The 22,286-nt window shown below is 35.7% G+C and overlaps 1 protein-coding gene across 1 annotated transcript in view; it reads right to left on the bottom strand.

Annotated features, from left to right (window-relative positions):
• Positions 1-22,286, bottom strand: part of MALRD1 (MAM and LDL receptor class A domain containing 1) — a 702,910-nt gene that overhangs the window by 481,428 nt on the left and 199,196 nt on the right. Inside the window, 1 exon segment of the mRNA XM_033209380.1 lies at positions 5,116-5,203. Within this exon segment, the coding sequence (XP_033065271.1) occupies positions 5,116-5,203 (88 nt within the window).

Here is a 22,286-nt window from a genome sequence, read left to right as displayed (position 1 = left end):
ATCTTGGCCCACTACAATCTCCGCATCCCAGGTTCAAGCAATACTCCTGCTTCAGCCTCCTAAGTAGCTGGAATTATAGGTGTCTGCCACCATGCCTGGCTAACTTTTGTATTTTTAGTAGAGACCGTGTTTCACCACATCGACCGGGCTGGTGTTGAACTCCCGACCTTAGGTGATCCACCCGCCTCAGTCTCCCAAAGTTCTATGTTTACATGCGTGAGCCACCACACCTGGTCAAGTTCACTTACCACACACACAGAGGATGAGTAACTATATGAGGTTAGAGATGTGTTAATTATTAATAGTTTGATTATGGTAACTATTTCATAATATACAGACATGTCAAAACATACCATTTTGCCAATTATATCTTAATAAAGTAGGAAAAATAAATTAACAATATTATAAAAGTATTGAAACAAAGCAGGTATAATTCATGATTGAGAAAGAGTTGAAAATTAAATTAGAAACATCTATAGCTTAGAATATGAGAGAGAAGACTTGGAAGAGCAAATGATGTTTTAAGACAAAGTGAAAATAAACTCAGTTAAGGGCATAAAAACTATTGGGGAAAATTAATAACATTTAGTCTAATATTTGCTTTTCATTCAAGTCAACACTGTCTTGAATCAGAGTAATGGAAAAAAGCAGGTCTGAGAAATATCTTGCAGTTGTAGTCAGTGGAAATTGCAACCGAACAAGTTTAAGAAGAATGTCAAAGATGACTGGAAATTCAAGCCCAGCTTGCTGGAGAACACTGCTTTAATTAAAATTACAAGGAAGGCATGAGGGGAAAAGGTTGATTTTGAAGTAACAAAGAAAAGTAAAATAATCTACTGCTCAGTTATTTTCTATAAAATAAAAGTTGTAGGTAAGACAGAAACCCACATTTTGGGGAGTAGGTCAACATTTTGGTTTGTGTGTATGTGACTTTGAGTTTTTATTTATTTTGCTTTGTTTTATTGGCCAAGGAAGAACCATGCTATAAACAAATAATCAGTTAATATTGAAAGGAAATCAATGCCCTAAGTGAAGTTACAAGCATGATTCTTACTTCATATAACATGATGCCATGAAAGAAAAAAAAAAAAAAGACTGGAAAGCATCAAGAGTAACATTTTTTGTGAAGAGCCCAATTTTTATTTTTGTTTCATCTTATGGCAAGATTACATCAAATTCCTTTATCAAACCTAAGGATTCAACAAGGCTTGTGGTTTAGACCCATAGTTTATTTTGTTATAAAGCCAACGCAAAAAACACACAGCTCATACAGTTTTTAAAGTTTTTTATTTTTATTCCGAAACATGAAACAGCAAATTGGGACTAACACTCTGTAACTGATATTTCACATCTGTGTCTGTGCCTCTAGTAGCTGTTTTACCTCTCCTTGGAACTGTGAGCCACAGAATAGATTTAGCAGGATAATCAGGGCAACAACAATTTCAATGGTGACTCATGTTTCTTTTCTGTGTTCTTTTTTTGGTCTCTTCTGCCTCTGAGGTCACAGTGATTCTCTCTAATCTCAGATTTGGGGGCAATGTGGGGAAAGCCCTGGCCATTGAAATCAGACCAGCTTAGGTAAAATCACAATCCAATCCCTAATTTTATATTCTCATCCAGGCTACTTACGCTCTTTAAGTTTAATGTTTCATATCTGTAAATTGGAGATTGTAGCCTCTTCCTTGCAGGTTTGATGAGCAGTGTAATACTAGTGGTAAACACTATGGTCCTAAGAGGCAGTCACTGTGTTCTGCCACTTTACAGCTAGGTACCCTTGAGCAGGTTATCTCCTTTTCAATTTCCTCCATAAAATTCGTATAATAAAGGCATTAATCCTACTCCATATACAACATCTATTCACCAGGTTGGACCAGGCACTCTTCTAGACTCTTTAAACATTGTAAGATTACGTAAGATAAAATACGCATGAGTGACCAGTTGTTATATTGTCCCTACATACCACCTCCCTTTCTTGTAAAGATTTTCTATCTCTCCTACCCTTGCTGAGCTCCCTGGAGGTGGAAAATATTTCTCTGCCCCATTGTTGGGATCTGATCAATGGATAATGAACATGAACAGACACAATGAGATGTATACCATGTCCCAATTGAAATTTCAAATACACTTTTTTTCCCATCCTCCACGAAATGTGTCAAATAGGGAATTGGTCTTTTAGCCAGGGTCTCAGAGAGATAGGACCACGTGAAACAGAGATACATAGCTAAGAGCTACATAAAATTACATAGAGCTATGATTAGGATCTGTCTGTCTGTCTATCTGTGTCTTTACTCTTATTCTCTATGCTAACCCACATGCTTGAGAGCAAGAAATAAATGCAGTCATAAGCTACTGAGACCTGGCTTTCAACAAAAGCTGACTGATATATAATATAGTATCTGGCACATAGAAATATTTAACGTTTTAGCAATAATATTAAAACTAAACTAAAATACATAACAAGAGTACATAAAACACCTAAAATTACTGACATTCCTCTATCTACTTATCCATCCAACAAATATTTGTTGAGTACTAATATGTGTCAGATACTGTTGTAGGTGTTGGAGATGAAATAGTGAAGAGGTAATACATCTTCTCTCATGCAACTAACATCAATATGGGGGAAAATATAAATTTAACTATAAGGGTGATACATGTTATGGAGAAAAATAACGCCAGGAATAGAAATAGAATAATAGAAAATGCCAGATAAGAAACTGTGTGTGTGTGTGTGTGTGTGTGTGTTCAGAGGAGGCTTCCCTGAAGAAACTCTGGCAGAGACCAGAAGGAAGTAAGGGAGGGAGTCAGAGAGACATCTGTAGGAAACCTGTTCCAGGAACAGGGAAAAGCAGATAGAAAAGTCCTAACCATATGATACGGTTTGGCTGTGTCCCTACCCAAATCTCATCTTGAATTATAGCTCCCATAATTCCCACATATCACGGGAGGACCCATTGAGAGGTAACTGAATCACCCTACACTGTTTTTGTGAAAGTGAATAAGTCTTACAAGATTTGATGGTTTTATAAAGGGGAGTTCCCCTGCACACACTCTCTTTGCCTGCACCATGTAAGATGTGACTTTGCTCCTCCTTCACCTTCTGCCATGATTGTGAGGCCTTCCTAGCCATGTAGAACTGAGTCAATTAAACCACCTTTCTTTATAAATTACCCAGTCTCGGGTATATCTTTATTAGCAGTGTGAGAATGGACTAATACACCATAAATTGGCTGAAGCGCTTAAGAATTAGCTAAGAAGCCTTTGTAGTAGGGAAAAGTGAATGAGATATACACTGTGAAAGGTGAATTCAAGAGGTATAAGGGGTTATTCATTTATTTCTTGGAAGCTATCATTAGTTTGAGATTTGCTCTGAATGAGATAGAGTCATAGGAATTCTGACAATAGAATGACCTAATCTCATCTAAGTTTGAAAAGGAACATGTGGGCTACTGTTTTCAGAATATAGTGCACTAGGCCGGGCGCGGTGGCTCAAGCCTGTAATCCCAGCACTTTGGGAGGCCGAGACGGGCGGATCACGAGGTCAGGAGATCGAGACCATCCTGGCTAATACGCTGAAACCCCGTCTCTACTAAAAATACAAAAACTAGCCGGGCGAGGTGGCTGGCGCCTGTAGTCCCAGCTACTCGGGAGGCTGAGGCAGGAGAATGGCGTAAACCCAGGAGGCAGAGCTTGCAGTGAGCTGAGATCTGGCCACTGCACTCCAGTCCGGGCGACAGAGCGAGACTCCGTCTCAAAAAAAAAAAAAAAAAAAAAAAAAAAAAAGAATATAGCGCACAAGGGTAGGAGCAGAGAGATCATTTAAAAAGCAATTGCAATAATCCATGCATAGACACTGGTTGCTTGGACCAAGGGGGAAGTGGTGAAGGCAATGAGGAGTGGGTTCTAAACTGAGTTTGTTAATATAAATCAGATTTGTTAATATGGAATAAGCAGCTAGACATAAACTGTCATTTGCTGAGATAGGGAGGTATGCAGGAGTGGCAGGATTGAGAGGCAACTGGTAATCAGGAATTCACTTTTAGGCCTTGAGAGGTAAGGGTAAATTTGTTCAATTCTGCCTCTTGTTTTACTGGCCTTCAAGAGAGGGATTTGGCTGTCTCCAGAGTTCTATGAAAACCATGACACAGAGTGGTGACACCAATACATCCTGTTAGGACGCTGAGTGGTGGGTAGGATCAGAGCTGTGTCACATAGCTACAACTGAAAATATTGGAATCGGCCCCATCCCCTGACTGACTCTGCCTGGGATGGAGCTGGCGCTCCACTGACCAATGAGGCTAAGATGACAGAGCAGGGATGGAAGTTAAGTTTTCAGCAATTGAGAATGTTGTTGGGTTCCAGCCTCTGATCACTCCAGGGAGGAGATCATGTTCCCTCTTGTCGTGCACTTTAAGCGTTCTCAGTCTGAGTGCCAAACTCCATTAGTTTAATATCCAGTCTTCTTAGATCACTATGTACTTCCCAGAATGGGTTTCTCCTCATAACACTATTCGAGGCCTGGGTTGTGTTTATTTTAGGTTATTTTCTATTATTATCTTTAAGATGCCTACTAGACATCCAAGTTAAGCTGTTGAGTAGGTAGTTAGTATATGAGTCTGGAGTTCAGGGGAAAGTTTGAAAATGGATACATAAATCTGGAAAATATGTCATTTATGTCATTTGAATAGACATAAATCTATAATATAGTGAGGACATGGTTGGCAACAATCCTTAGAAATATTTAAAGTGTTTCCAGAGAGTAAACCGAGAGGTTAATGAAGTATCCAATACGATGTAAATGTAAGGTAAATGGTTTGGTTATTATAACTCCTTAAATATAATGGAATTACATTTTAAACTCAGACATGACTTTCTAGTATTTTGCATGTGCTAAGACACAGATATACGTGATTCAAACATCTTCACTATGTTTGACACTTTAAAACTAATTACTAGCAAGGATCTAAAAAAATCTTTTCCAGAGTTAATAGATTTGAGAAAAAGAATAAAAGCAAGGTCATGTTGGAAATTTTGTAGAAATGAAATACTGATTTCCTTGAAAGTTTTCCAAGTAAACAGATTTGGAAATAACCCCAAATTGAAATGTTCTCTTACCAGGGTAGAGGGTGCAGTCCAGGAATGACAGATCATCAATCGCAATATCTCCAGTGAAGCCATCTCCCACTGAAGCCTCCACCAATATCTTAAATAAATAAATAAATAAATAATAAAAATAAATCTAAAAAAAGAAAGAAGAAATGTGTTTCTGTGGTAAGGGAAATTTATGGAATGGATGAAGAAGAATTTAGAATTTACCCAAATATAACCTTCCGTGCCATTAAAAAAGTGACTTTGAAGTAGTCTCCCTAAGTGCTCATCTTGCCTTGAATACTTCTAGTAACAGAAACCTCCATACTTCATTGAGCCTGTCAGACTCATGGAGCTCACTGCCTTTCTGATGAGTTTCCATTTTTGAAATTTCAGCATATTAGATTGATATCCACTGCCCTACAACTTTCAGCCATTAGTTCTAGATTTGTGTAGTTTTCTTCTGGTCCTTTAAGGATTTGAAGCCAAATAATTGTCCCCTCATCCCCCTAGGTCATCTATTTCCCAAGTTAAACCTCTTCATCTTCCTAGAAACCCAATTTTCGACCAGAGTTACTTGCTAGGATATACATTTTTAAGGGCTTTAAAATATTTCTCACATGACACTGATTCTGTAACACTTTATGAAATTGGCTAATCGTGATTAGATCTCCTTCAGGACCACATTAATCACAGTGAAGTCAGATGACATCTGTGCTGCTACAGGAGCTGCAGTTCCACCAAAACTTAGTAAAATATGAAATATCACATATAGACAAACCACTGTAGTATATGCTAGATTGTGATTAGGGTTGAGATTTACTGTAATAGAATTAATCATGATGAATTATTTTAATATTTATGCAAATGCATTGCATGCTTACTACGAATCCCAGCATAATTTAATAATAAAGAACTTCTAGCAAACTCAGACTTAGACAAATACATTATGTTTTCCCATGATTATACGAACATATGTTTTCATTTCATTTTCCTCACAAATGTTATATGTGGGAGTTGAAGTTTTACTTTTCAAGCTCTATCCTTCATTCAAAGTTACCACATACATTATTTGTTGACATCCTCCTTGAGAAAGAAAGTTTTAAAAGGTAAAATTGCTGACCTCAAACCTCATAACACTTTCCCCAACTTTCTACTCTTTCTTGAGGTCTACCAGGATTTTCTCCCTGATTTGTCAACCAAGGAAATTAATTAATTTGGGAAATGTTTCTGCATAGAACTAGTGGGCAAAGATAGTCCACCGGACATTGTTTGAACAACATTTAATGGTGTTATACAGGAAATGTCCTGCTGTTTTACAATGAGTCTCTCCAAACATAAAAATGCATCCTTTTTCCCACCATCATCATGAATAAAAGGCATTATAGGAAGAGAAAACAAAAATGTGTAAAGAATATTTAGTACAAAATCATACAATGAATTTCCATAAACCTAAACTAGCAGACAGATTTTGAAAGAACATACTACAGAAAAACATTTTCTGTTTTATTTTTAAAAATAGAGTTGGCTGAACAATTGGTGAAAAGGCACAAATACAAATTAATCACTAATAAATGTCCTGTACCGATACATGCAAATCCCACTGCAATACAACACAGAATATAATAACAAATGGCTTAGAAGAAACAGCAAGATAAAGAAGAAACCAGGGTAAATAAAAAGAAATATTATTGACTTGGTCTCACTCCTCATGATTATCATTACCTTACTAATAAGAAGGAATAGAAAATTGGTATTAACATCCCACTTCACAGAGAGTGAGGTTGTTGTAAATATAAGTAGCTGTAAACCAACTTTAGGGATATATACACATTCATAGCTCCATTCTGGTGTTTGGAGTCAATTGTTCCAAGACGTTTTTGTTGTCTTTGTATAGTCACAAATTAAATAATTGGCTATCTATGAAAATTTCAGACAAAATTCTGTAACCCAGAGAGGGCCGTAACATGCTGGAGAATGTGATTTGCACAAGGCATTTTTCTTTTGGAATTTACTTGATGTTGCATGAGAAGTATTTTAATATTGTTCCTGTCTGCATTCAAAGCCAATGGGAAGACACAGAAACAATCCAAGACAGAAGACAGTTTGGTTTTGCTCTAATACACAACTTAATCATAATTTTTACCAAAATATCTTCAATTTGCTAACCCCTAAATGTTAGCATTCTTGAGAATTAATGAACAATAGTTATAATTTGAGATACTAAACTTGTCCATTTGTATGATAGTCTCAATCTCTTTTGAATATTTAAGAAAAGCATTTTTAAAAGACTTTTTGATAATAATCACACCTCAGGAACAAAGTTATGACTGTTAAAATTTAACCCTACTTTAACCCTATATTTAATTTAGTCTTGCAAAAAAGCTTGGTAAATTATTCTAAAATACTAATCCTAAGAAAATGACCACAAGAAGTATAAACCCAAATGCCTCTATTATGAAAATGTCACTTTCATTTATGATGTTTTTTCCCCAGAACAAATAGATTATCAAAACACAAGCATTATACATTGTATGTAAGATAGTATTGCTATTCTGGAAATTAGGGAAGCCAAATTTTACTCCTACGTCCCATCAGTACCTTATGGAGTGCCTCAAAGAACAACTGAAAATCCAGTTTAGTTTAAATGACCTGCCTTATCTGTACAGGTCAATTCTACTTATATTGGAACTATCATCGTCTTGGAAATGTTATGAAGTGAACCAGCTCATCCAAGTTGTTCTTTGCATGGGCTGCCACCGGCTCCAAGTAAAGACAGACTGGCCTTGTCAACCATGTAGGAACTTTGAGGTTTAAACATTAACAAGGCTCTAGCAACTTTCCTGAACTCATCCTTCTATGTATTTAGGAAACTCTGAATGACTGACCAAAAATTTTAAATGATATGGAAACGATTGTCCTCACACACAAACACATGTTCTAGGCTCCATTAACTCATAAGAGAAATGGAATTAATTCAACCTACTGCTTACTGTCCCTTTAGCCATCATGCATTGGTAAAATATTACACAATTCCAATATAACATATCAGTTTTTTGGTATGTTTTATAACTATAATGTTTTTTCAGATACATTATAAATTTATAAATTTTAAACAAGAATTTCTGTCTCAAATATATTTTATATAAAGATACATTATATTTGAGGCAGAAATTCCAGTTTAAAATTTATAAAAAGCACATATTCTCTGTGGAGCAACTGGGACTCCAGTGCATTTCTGATGAGAATCCTAAACGACACAGCCATAATCATACAACTAATTGGGCAGGTTCTTATAAAATTAAACATACACTTTCATAAGACATGGCAACGCACATGTAGGTATTTCTTTATTCAAGATAAATGAAAACATGTCTAAACAAGAACCCATTAATAAGGTTTATAAGGCTTTATCAATAATCTCCAAAAGCTCAAATCAACCCAAATATCTCCCAGCTGGTAAGCAGACAAGCAAACTGCAGTACATTCATACAACAGAATACCACTCAGCAACAAAAAGGAACAATGATATATGCAACAACAGCTGTGAACCTCAAAAGCATTATAGTAAGTGAAAGAAGCCACACTCAAAAGCCTGTATTATTTATCAACTGCTTTTATGCCGTTTTAGAAAAGTTAGAATTATTGGTGTATTAGATTACTCTCATGCTGCTATAAAGAACTGTCTAAGACTGGGTAATTTGCAAAGAAAAGAGGTTTAACTGACTCACAGTTCTGTAGGGTTGGGGAGGCCTCAAGAAACTTATAATCGTGACAGAATGGGAAGATCACATGGTGACAGGAGAGAGAATGAGACCCGAGCAAACGGTGAAACCCCTTATAAAACCATCAGATCTTGTGAGAATAGTATGGAGGAAACCACCCTCCTATCTCCACTGGGTCCCACCCCTGACCCATGGTGATTATTAGAATTCAAGGTGAGATTTGGATGGAGACACAGAGCCAAACCCTATCAATTAGGAAAGAAATCAGATTTGTGTTGACAGAAGCTGCGGGTGTAAAAGGAGGAGATTGACTATATCAGGAAATGGAAGATTTGGGGGAATGGTAGAGATATACTCTATTATGGTTGTGGTGGTTGCTTACACAACTGTATACAGTTGACTCTTAAACAACATGAGTTTGAACTGCCTTGGTCCACTTATGTGTGGCTTATTTTAAACCACACACAATAAAAAATATTTGTGGCTGTGCAAGATGTGTATACAGAGGGCCAACACTTTGTTCCCAGTGCAGGACTTGAGTATGTGCTGATTTAGTTATATGGGGGCAGTCCTGGAGCTGATCCTCTGAATCCCAAAAGACAACTGTACATTTGTTGAAATTCACAGAACTGCTCACCTAAACAGGATAAAATTGACCTTTAAATCATATCTCAATAAACAAATACAAAGCATTTATTCTATACCTATTGCCATAAGTCATCAATGTGTCTATTACTTTCACTTTTTTCTCAATTGCTAATTTAATGTGTGGCATTTTATAACAAGCATATAGTAATCTCAAGAATCTCAATCTGTTCTTCAATTTGGCTATGAACAATCTTCTCTGGCTATCCAATTTCCTAGAGGACAAATATTTACACTCTTTTTTTATACTTCTTAATGACACCCACTTATTTTTCATTGGATTTTCCAATAATTAAAAATGCACAAACAGAATGAAAGGCATTACATGAAGCTCTCTTTTAGCCCATTTTAACACCTGACTAAGGTGTTAAGTAAACTCTTATAAACACATCCAGACAACTATCTAATATTTAACCACGTAACCTACAATGCTTGGGAACTTTTAGCAAGTCACCTTAGAACTGCAAACTTTTTAGGTCAATACTGAGGGAAATATTTGCTGGATACAATTTATATTGGTTTTTAAATCATCTTTGCAATTGTTTACATAACCCTGAAACCAATCTCTATGAAATAAAACTCAGATTTGGCCTGACAAATTTTATGACTCTAACTCTGTGGCTGACTCTATCACATACACAAGACTGCAGAATAATTGGAGTTTTTCAATTACTATAGTAGACATATGAAAACCATTTATCATAAAACAAGAGCCATAAGTGCCATATTAAAACTGTGTGAGAAACTGGGCGCAGGAATGGATAATAATAATAACATTGTGGTATTAGTAGAGACAAAATAAAATGCTGGGATAGATAAGTAGTCAAGAACTATAAAAGGATTACTGACCGAAAAATATGATGTCCACCAAATCTGTGTTCTTATTTTGGGAAACAAAATCATGACAAAGTTTATGTTGATCTTTTGGCATTACATTGTATTTCTTCTTAGCTAACGTCTGGCTTAGAGCTTGCTGAGAATTTTTGATTCAAAAAAGAAAAAGGAGTGCCTACCTAGGCATTGTGCCAAGTGATTCCATAGTTACCAGGAAGAAATAAATTCACCCCCATCCTGACATCTCACCATTTACGACAGAGAAGACTAAATGATGGCCCTTGGGCTGAACCCAGTCCATAACAGTTTAGCTTAATTCCAGCAGTGTTCTTGAGTCAGACTGGTTGCCAATATTTTAAAAGTAGGGTATCTCACAAGAAGACATTGCTCCTCAGCTGCTGCAGACACTAGTCCACCCTATTATGCACCCACACCAAGGTTGTCAGTTGCCATTCATTATTTTAAACCTCACCTACTGTATTAGTTCATTTTCACATTGCTGTAAAGAACTGAGACTGGGTAATCTATAAAGAAAAGAGGTTTCATCAACTCACAGTTCCACAGGCTGTACAGGAAGCATGCCTTGGGAGGCCTCAGGAAACTTACAATCATGGCAGAAGGCAAAGGGAAACCAGAATTTCCTACATGGCTGGAGTAGGAGGAAGAGAATGAAGGGGAAAGGGGGAAAGTGTGACACACTTTTAAATAACGAGATCTCATGAGAATTCCCTCATTATCATGAGAACAGTAAGGGGAAATCCCACCCTCATGATCCAATCACCTCCCACCAGTCCCACCCCCAACACTGGGGATTAAAAATCAACATGAGATTTAGGTGGGGACACAGAGCCAAACCATATCACCTACTTTTTTCAATTAATGTCCCATGCCTGGTTCCCACTGGGTTTGCCAGTCCTTGTGCAGTTTAAGGCAGACAGAATGAAGGGCCTGAGATGTTACCCTACTTGGAAGCTAATGAGTTAATCTGCCACTATTTTATTTATATATATATTACAGGAAAGACAGGAAAAAGCAACAGCCAGAGAAGTACCTTCCATTTCCACAGGGCAACATGAGGAGGCCTGGATGTTCACCTGCATGTGAGACAGTCACACCCATAGGAGAGGAATCCAAAATGAGGAGACCCTAGCTGGAATAGGCTGCTGGCAAGTCTGCCCATTCTCCCCTCCAGAGAAAGAGAGGTGGCAAGGAGAGCTTATTTTTACTCTGGAATGTAAGCAAATGTCTCAAGGTAAATACCATTTAAATATGCCCTTTGCTCAAAGGCTGAACTGTGCCAAACAGAAGAAATCCATGGAGAATTATCTCCAAACAGCGCAGTTGGATGGTGCTGCATGGTTGAAATATTTCATTTGTGGAAGCATTATGATCCCTTAATTGTCTTCTAATATATCTGCACATTGGAATGGTTAAATCAACTCAGCCTCCCTTCCCCTAATAAAATGTCTCATTTTATACTCTTCTGAAGAAGGAGTCTCATTTGTTAGAGTCTTCCAGATTCGACTACCCACCTGTTGCTTGCCCACAAAATCTTTTCCCATCAAGGCCTCTGCTGTGTTGAGGGCAGAGAGTAAATAATAACAATATTAAAACAGAAATCAAAAAAAGTTTAAGAAATTAGGTCATTCAAAACCTCAAGACATGTTTTTTTACTTACATAGAATTCTTTCTGCTAATCTTACTGAGTGAAAGAATACACACATTGAGAGAGAGAGGGAGGGAGGATATAGGGAGCTGATCTTTACTTTGGAATGTAAACAAATGTCTTACATTACACATATCATCACACAGATCATCTCTAAGTATTCAAGTCATATGAGAATAATTTGCTTTTTGTGGTTTTTAAAGGATTCACAAACCACAAAGCTCATTTCAGTTCCATTTTCCTCTGTGTGTTTTTAGACGCGCACACAAAAAAAAAGACCAAAACTGGGGCACATTTTTGTTTTTGCCTCCAATATATAACAATGCCTTCCTGAAACCTGTCTAAGTAAATTTTAAAAAGAATAAATGTTGATCATCTTGAAATTAGTTTGCTACTTGAAATTCTGCACACTCACATGCTATTTTAAAATACCCTCAGAGAATCCATATACCCTGTAACCCACTTCGCATCTCATATATTATGTGAATGAGGACAAATCAGTTTCAGTTTTTCCAATCTTAAAAATTATATGGAACCTATTTGACTAAAGGTTATAAAGAAGGATTTAATTTAAAAACGTCCAGTTGATACTCAAGAAAAAGGTGAAGACGGTTCAGAGCTATTGATTAAAATTTTCAGTAAATTATGTTATTATTATTTAAAAATGACCTAATAAGGGTATAATAAGATTTTAACAGAATACAATGTAATACTGTCCAATCAATAGGCTCACATATGCCAAAATTAAATTCTTATTTAGGAAGCATAGTTTTAAAATTATTAAATGTTATTTTTTCCCATCAACAGACTAAATTTTTTATCTTCCATACCATTAAAGGTATTTTTAAAGAGAAGAGTTGAACTCTAATTTATTATTTTTTAATATACAAGTATTTTTACAAAAATCATCATAAGCCTTTCATTCTCTTTGTAAAATGAGACACCAAATCCCACTTTTACCGCTATTTTTATGTTTCCATGTAGCAGCTTAACACTGATGCAGACCTAAAGCAGAAATAAAAAAAAAAAATGATAGATTTAAACCCTACTTAAACCTTAACTAACCCACATTTGTCTTTTGTTCTAGCTCAGTGTCCCATATACCCACCCATTAGTTACTGTGAAATAGAAGTTCTATCTGAAGTTCCAGGTTAGATGTTACTTCCTCAGAGAAGCCTTCCTTGACCACTCAAGGTGAGGTTTATTTTCTTTTTATTTTTACAAACTTCTCATAGTTTATAATCACGTAAGTATTTGTGCGTTTAGTGTTCGTCTTCCCTATGAGACTTTAAGGACAACCTTCAGGAGGGACACTGAAGGACACAAGGGCTGCAAACACAGCATCCAGCACAGTAACTAGCACATTATAAGCTCTCAATGTATTTTAAGGAAAAATGAAACTTCTCCTTTCAACTAAAACTGTTGGTGTTACACTTGGTGCCATGCATATCCCACCTGTTTTACATGACATAAAACTATCCCTCCTGGCTAATACAGTGAAACCCCGTCTCTACTAAAAATACAAAAACTAGCCGGGCGAGGTGGCGGGCGCCTGTAGTCCCAGCTACTCGGGAGGCTGAGGCAGGAGAATGGCGTAAACCCGGGAGGCGGAGCTTGCAGTGAGCTGAGATCCGGCCACTGCACTCCAGCCTGGGCGACAGAGCGAGACTCCGCCTCAAAAAAAAAAAAAAAAAAAAAAAAAAAAAAAAAAAAAACTATCGAAAAAACAAGTATGTGCCAAAGATACTGATTACATTAATATTTCACACTACTATCTAAACTGCCGACAAATCCTGCATCCTTTTGCTTTGAAACCATGTCTCTCTCTTCCTTACACGGCCTAGTTCCTGAATTCCAATTCGACTTCTACCTACATTTATATAGTTTTGCCATGACCGTCCTTTTTCCATTCCCCAACTTATGCCTGTATTTCTAAGTCCTTTCCTTCAATCTTCAGTTATTTATCAAGCATCACTTTCTATCTGGAGTAATATCAATGTCATTTGTTAGATGAATTAAAATATATATACACAGGTATACACATGTGTGTGCACATATGTGTATGTGTGCAGACATACATACACATGTGTATGTTTTAATTTATATTACATATAATTATATTCAACATAAATAATACCTAATATATAATTATATTATAAAATACATAATATAAATTAAAACATATACACATATAAGATATACATGTATATGTTATATATCTGATATACATTTATATCATATATGTTACATATCTGTATAATAGCTATTAGTTGTGGCCAGTCATACAACATATTTTTTTAAATCTATCATTTTAATACCAAATGGGTCCATAGAGAACATTTAGAATCTAAAATTCTTATTTTACATTTGAATAAATGAGACCCAAAAAATTTAAATAACTCATCCATAGGCCCATAGAAAGACCATTGGTTAAATGATGTCCAAACAGTCAAAGAGTCTAATTCTTGACTGGTTTAAAAGGTCCAAATGATTCAAATTTTTACTTTCACTTTCTCTTTTACTAGGCTTCTTGGCTTTTTTTTACTGATCACATAGTCACTAATAGGTGTTAAATGACAGAGGAAGCTATACAAATAATACAAAACCAATTTAGACAGTTATTTATATTTAAATAACTATTGTTACCATAAAATCGTAACATCTACCAAGTGGTTAGCATTATAATAATAATATAATATTTTCCACATGTGTCACACTTAATTATTTTTTTTTCATGGCACCTTAATATTCATTACGTAACTGACCTTGGACCCTTACAAGAGGAACAAGTTCTGTATAATAAATGTTTTTCCAAAATAAACACATTTTTCAATTTAGATTTTAAAATCTCATTTTAGTGAAAACAATAAATGCTTTTGAAACTATCAGATTAAATTAAATTTGGCCTAAAGCTTCCTCCATACTTAGTACCTTAGTACTTTGAATCCCTACATAACAAACAGCAACCTAACTTAGTATGTAAACAACCTGCAATTAACTTAAGAGTATACTCTCATAGCCGAGTGTCAATCAATCACAGCAGCCAAACTTCAGCACAAATGATTAGACCATGTCCATATAAAGCAAATGCCTTATCACACCATGCTCAAATAAGGCAAATGCTGAGCTCTAAGCAATCAAGCTGTTTGTGCACGTCACTTCTTTTTTCTGTCTCCAAATACTGCCTGCCCATGTTACAGGGTGGAGCTCTCTGAACCGCTCCTGGTTCTGAGTGCTGCCCAATTCATGAATCTTTCCTTGCTCAATTAAATTATGTTAAATTTAATGTGGGTAAAGTTTTTATTTTAGCAAAAACTAATGCTGTTAATAACATTTTCTTCTTTAAAATTATAGTATTTTATTTGAAATGTAACTTTAAAGTTTTTTATTGTCAAGTTCTTGTCCACTTTGTAATTGCTCTTCAAATTTGACTTCCTTGAAAATAAAAATACAATGTTAATGCTATCTTTTTTATTACTTACACATGGAAATGCTTCGGTGTCACCTAAGCCACTGATTCCCAAAATGGTATTTGAGGGTATGTTGAACATTAACTGTGACATAATGTGTATGTTATAATGTAGTTCAGGGGTAGGGGAATTTAGCTCATCAAAGTCTATAACATACATTTCTCCTCACAATAAGACTAATATATATAACAGACCTTACAAGACCAAAGAATCATAGGAACACAGGAATATTCATAAATGTTGCAAACCCTTTAACATAGAAACTAAACATCACTCCTTAACTACTTGAAAAAAATAGATAATTTTAATTCTAGAAATCTAGAGTAAAATCTTTTTGGTGGTTTAGACCTTGTAACCCAAGTTATCCTTGAATATTTAAGAGATATTTCATTACTTATGTGATTTCTTAATGTGATAAATGTTAAGATAATGTTTCTAATGAAGTAATTTAATTTTTCAGCATGTTGAGGATCATAAATTTCTTAAGGCTTTTTGATTTTGTATTTTTCAGTTTGTGAAGATGTGGCATGTGAAAGCCCTTTGGCTTTTCTATTTAAAAAATTCCATTTGCAAGAACTTTCTGGATCTTCAGTTCATGAGATCCTAGGTAATATGTAGACTAGCTGTGCAAATTAACTATTTTTGATTATATATTCGGTCAAAGTTTTGCTAAACATCTTTCATAATTTCACTAAACTACATTGCAGCCTTTCTCATTATACACATTTGTATAATGGGATTTTTGATGGCAGTAAGTCACACAACTAAAAAAGAAACACACTGTTGTATAGAGCCACATATTCATATTAAGCTACGTGATAGAGAGCATCTCTATATATCAAACTGATGAAATTGTCCATTAATGCTTTTCCCAAACTCATCAAGTATATTTCTGTACATACAAAAATAAAAATTAAGTATTCAATTCTGAAAAATTAGTATACTACTTTCCCTGAAAACTGGGAATTAGTTATCAAAACCATTCTCATTGCATTATCTGGCAGCTCAGCAGGATGGTCCTTTATCTCAGTTATGCCTGGGGTAAATATTCAAGCAGTCACCTCAGCTTCATTTCTCACAAGATAAGCCTGAGTTCTGTTTTTTGTTCTTGTACTCTGGTGTCCAGCCACTGCCCCAGGCTCCCATTTAAGAGGATGAGTTTGTCTCAAGCAGTGCCTCAAATCAGAAATCCCTTTAAAGCATTAGGTCAGAAATTCCAGATCAAATTACATCCAGGCCTTTTCCCCTTCATGCCCAGGCATTTTACAGCAGAAGAAAATAAGCACTAGCACCTCATGCCAGCCTCTTATAGTGTCTCCCCCTATATTCAGCTTGCATCTGGTCTTCAGTGGACAGTATCCCCAGAAAGTAACCATAAAACAAAATGCCAGTTAATTAATACAAAATGAAAATGTAACTCTACATGTGTCTGAATATTTATGCTAGCTGGTTATCAAAATATGGTTATCAGGAAAGGAAATCAAGGATAGAACTGTTTGCTAAGCAGATAAAATAGAGGGAAGGAGGTGTGGAATATTCTATAGAGAGAGTAACAGCAAACTAATACAGTCAGTTTTCTACCAACTAGAAAGGGATAGTGCATTGACACCCTCTCCTTTCTACAAAACTAAAAGCACAGATAAAATCTTCACCATTAACAAAAGCTCTTATTAACTGTAAGACACACCATCATTTTTTGTAATTCAGCTACCTTCCACTGACTGCATTTAAGTTAGCATCTTTGTAATGCAATTTGAAGAGAGAATATAGGGTCCTTGATGCTATTTAGGAGATAAGTTAGAATGAATTGTCACATTTACAATTCATCTCAAGAAATTTTTAAAATAAATTGTGACATTCAATCACATGGCACTTACTTTACACATCATTTAATCTAATGTTTCCCCAATTTGTCTTTCTTACCATCAGAACCACTACCAGCTTTTGCTAAAAATACAGATTCTTAGGATTCTCCTCTGGAGCTTTCAATGTTGTTGCTTGTAGGGAACCTGCATTTTTGTATAAGACTTTAGGATTTTCTGATAATTAGGAAAATTTAAGAGCTAATAATCTAATCTAAGTTCTGTGTTAAAAAGGACAAGTGGATTCCCAGGGATATAAAGTCCTTTGCCTGATAACTGAGATATTTTATAATTTTTCACACGCATGCAAATAAAAGTCCTAGAAATATATATTACTTGACCTAATAACTGAGATAAGAGTGAATCATGAATTGCTCTTAAATCAAATTTCTATCTATTCAACCTTGCAATGTGGAGAGAATACAGTATGCATACATTTATTTATTTTATTGCTCACAATAAAATTTTTGCTATGTTTTCCCTAGTCTATTGAGGATTCATAGTTTGTACCTTGTAGCCTCCTGTAAAACCAGTTAAAGCCTACACAAAAAATTCATTTGTAATTTGGATGAGCTCTCTATTTATTTCTACTTCCTAAGAATCTATTCTGCTTTCTCTAGCTCCTCACATTTACCTAGATTATAGTTAAAAATAATGCTGCATCTCATTGTGAACTCTAAGTGTATAAGCTCATGTGGAATCTAGGACTTCTTCAATGACAACATTTCAACATTGAAACAAAATTAATACTAGGGCAGTCTGAAAGTCACTCAATACACAATTTATTTGTACCTGCTTTTCATCCCTTGGATTCTAAGAGGTATGCTCCAGCAATGCTGCAAGCTCACTGACAAGAGTTCATGAGTTACTGTAACATAATTTAATGTCATCTAAGATACTATTCCGACTTCTCTCTTGATGGTCTTAGTTCACGGCCACCTATGGGAGGTGCAGAGAAGCAACCACCTGACAAGAACGCCTGTATTTGCTCTTAATTTATACCCAAGGCTGGGATGTTTCATATGATAAAGAGACCAAATGCAGAATTAATCTATATTTGGTCTGAGAGTTGATCTCTGCAATAATCAAACCTCAAAGGCAACCTGAAATCTAAGCCACATATTAAATAGCTTGGTTTTTAAGTTGCACGTTGCATGTATGCTGGCTTCATAGAAAATGCAAGTAGCAATGACCATTTTTAAAGTCATTAGCCCTAGAACTCTCCTAGTTCTGAACCACATAGAAATCAAATCTTACCAGACTTTTTTTTGTTTTGTTTTGTTTTGAAACAGGGTCTGGCTCCGTTGCCCAGGCTGGAGTGCAGGGCATGATCTTGACTGACTTACGCCTCTGCCTTCTGGATTCAAGCCATCCTCCCACCTCAGCCTCTGGAGTAGCTGGGACCACAGGCATGTGCCACCATATCCAGCTAATATTTTTATTTTTGTACAATTGGGGTTTGTCATCTTTCCCATGCTGGTCTCAAACTCCCAGACTCTAGCAATCCACCTGCCTTGAATTCCCAAAGTACTGGGACTACAGGTGACAGCCACTGTGCCCAGCAACTAAACTTCTAAAAATGAATTTTACATAAAATTATCTAAGCGTGCAAGGAAAGATAAGAAGCCGAAGCAACTAGTGAGTTGAAGAATAAATGCAGTTTAAATCATACATGTAAACAGCATGATGTGATGTGGTAGGAATATCACTTTACATGCCTTAAAGCATGAGTAAAAGGTCTTTTCTTAGAAAATTGGATCTTAGTTTAGGATATCTTTAGATAGGAGTATGAAAAGTCGTATCATATTGATGATTAAAGTGCTTCCTTTGGCTAATTTTAAGGATAGGACATTTACTTTCACATAATTCATATGAATCTTAGAGTTAAAAATAAAACTGCCCTTCTCAAATCCTTACTTTCATACTTTTTTTTCATTTCTTTCACTTTTGTGTTAATGGTCTGTGTCTTAACATGTTCTATTAAGCCTTGTGAAAACACATACTTTGTTTTCAGCCTCTTCAGAGAACCATCACTCCACCTCCTAGGCTTCTGAAGAAGCAGAACCAAGCTTATTGTTATGACATATTTCTAAAACTAGGTGACCAAGAAAAATTGATACAATTCTAATCATACCTTTAAGTTAATAAACAGGTGTATTCTATCCCCAGGGCAAGAGGTAAAGACCCAAGAGTGTTGGTTGTCTAATTGTGCAGCTAGATAAACAAATCTTAATGCTTGAAAATGTTCAAAGGTTATTCTCACATTGATTGTTGATAACTATGTGTAACAACATGAAGAAAAAAAAAACAAAGAATTACATCTGAGGATAACATACAATCTCTAAGGGCAAGAACAGCAACAAAAATTCTGCTTCAATTACTATTGAAATAATATATTAATCTTGTGAAGTCTACAGTGGCTGGTTGTAAAGATTAGGCATTAGCAAACTTATAAAGGCTTTTTAATGAAAACGTTATGAAATATAGTTTTTAAAAGCTAAATACAGCCACATCAATTTTTCATATTCTCTGGGCTGCTTTAATGTTGCCATTAAAGAATTGATTTAGCTGTGACATAGATTCTATGTTCCATGGAGTCTACCATTCATAAAGATGTAATGTAAGGTAACAAAAATATAAATTGCATGTGTGGAGGGGAGAAGTCAAGAGTATTTTTATGTGACAAAAGTTAAGTTGTTATCAGTTTAAAATAGTCTGTTATGCATGGTACTGGTACCAAAACAGAGCTATAGACCAATGGAACAGAACAGAGTCCTCAGAAATAATACCACACATCTACAGCCATCTGATCTTTGACAAACCTGACAAAAACAAGAAATGGGGAAAGGATTCCCTATTCAATAAATGGTGCTGGGAAAATTGGCTAGCCATAAGTAGAAAGCTGAAACTGGATCCTTTCCTTACTCCTTATACGAAGATTAATTCAAGATGGATTAGAGTCTTAAATGTTAGACCTAATACCATAAAAACCCTAGAAGAAAATCTAGGTAGTACCATTCAGGACATAGGCATGGGCAAGGACTTCATGTCTAAAACACCAAAAGCAATGGCAACAAAAGCCAAAATTGACAAATGGGATCTAATTAAACTAAAGAGATTCTGCACAGCAAAAGAAACTACCATCAGAGTGAACAGGCAACCTACAGAATGGGGGAACATTTTTGCAATCTATTCCTCTGACAAAGGGCTAATATCCAGAATCTACAAAGAACTCAAACAAATATACAAGAAAAAAACAAACAACCCCATCAAAAAGTGGGCAAAGGATATGAACAGACATTTCTCAAAAGAAGACATTCATACAGCCAACAGACACATGAAAAAATGCTCATCATCACTCGCCATCAGAGAAATGCAAATCAAAACCACAATGAGATACCATCTCACACCAGTTAGAATGGCAATCATTAAAAAATCAGGAAACAACAGGTGCTGGAGAGGATGTGGAGAAATAGGAACACTTTTACACTGTTGGTGGGATTGTAAACTAGTTCAACCATTATGGAAAACAGTATGGCAATTCCTCAAGGATCTAGAACTAGATGTACCATATGACCCAGCCATCTCACTACTGGGTATATACCCAAAGGATTATAAATTATTCTACTACAAAGACACATGCACACGTATGTTTATTGCGGCACTATTCACAATAGCAAAGACTTGGAATCAACCCAAATGTCCATCTGGGACAGACTGGATTAGGAAAATGTGGCACATATACACCATGGAATACTATGCAGCCATCAAAAAGGATGAGTTTGCGTCCTTTGTAGGGACATGGATGCAGCTGGAAACCCATCATTCTTAGCAAACTATCACAAGAAGAGAAAACCAAACACCGCATGTTCTCACTATAGGTGGGAACTGAACAATGAGATCACTTGGACTCGGGAAGGGGAACATCACACACTGGGGCCTATCATGGGGAGGGGGGAGGGGGGAGGGATTGCATTGGGGAGTTATACATGATATAAATGATGAATTGATGGGTGCTGACGAGTTGATGGTGCAGCACACCAACATGGCACAAATATACATATGTAACAAACCTGCACGTTATGCACATGTACCCTAGAACTTAAAAGTATAATAAAAATAAATAATTAATTACTTAAAAAAATAAATAAAAAAATAAAAAAATAAAAAAATAAAAAAAAATAGTCTGTTATAAACATAGGACTCTGTATGTTAGTTTCTTTAACAAGAAAGAAACCAATTACAGCAGATACACAAACAAAAACCGGAAAAGAAACAAAGCTTAGCACCACAGAAAATCACCAAACTACAGAGGTAAACAATAAGAAAGGAAGACCTGAATAAGTAATCTAAAAAACAATTAATGAAATGGTAGAAGGAAGTCCTAATTTATCAATAATAAACTTGAATATAAGTGGATTAAACTCTAATTAAAAGATATAAATTGGATAAATGGATTTAGAAAGCAAAACCCCCCTATATGCTGCATACATGATACTTACCTCACCACTAAAGACAAATAGATGGAAAGTGAAGACATGGTAAAATATATTTTAGGCAAACAAATGAAAAGCAAGCAGGAGTAGCCACAGTCATGGCAGATTTTAAAAGGCTTTAAGTAAAAAACTATTTAAAAAAAAACAAAGAGTGTCACTGTATAATGATAAAGGGGCCAATTCAACAAGAGGACGTAACATATCTTAGGTGCAACTATATAGGTACCCAATACCAGAGCACCCAGATATATAAAGCAAATATTAGATTTAAAGGTAGAGATAGACTGCAATACAATATTAGTAGGAAACTTCAACATTCCACTTTAAAAATGGACAGATTATCTGAAGAGAAAATCAACCAAGAAATGATAGACTCAAACTATACCATAGACCAAATGGACTTAGCAGATAAAGAAGATCTCATCTGTTATGGTTTGGCTCTATATCCCCACCCAAATCTCATCTTGATTACAGCTCCCAGAATTCATACATGTTGTGGG

This window comes from Trachypithecus francoisi, unplaced genomic scaffold (assembly GCF_009764315.1).
Source record: "Trachypithecus francoisi isolate TF-2019V2 unplaced genomic scaffold, Tfra_2.0 Lachesis_group9, whole genome shotgun sequence".
Taxonomy (NCBI): Eukaryota; Metazoa; Chordata; class Mammalia; order Primates; family Cercopithecidae; genus Trachypithecus; species Trachypithecus francoisi.
This window is presented reverse-complemented; position numbering and strand designations above follow the sequence as displayed.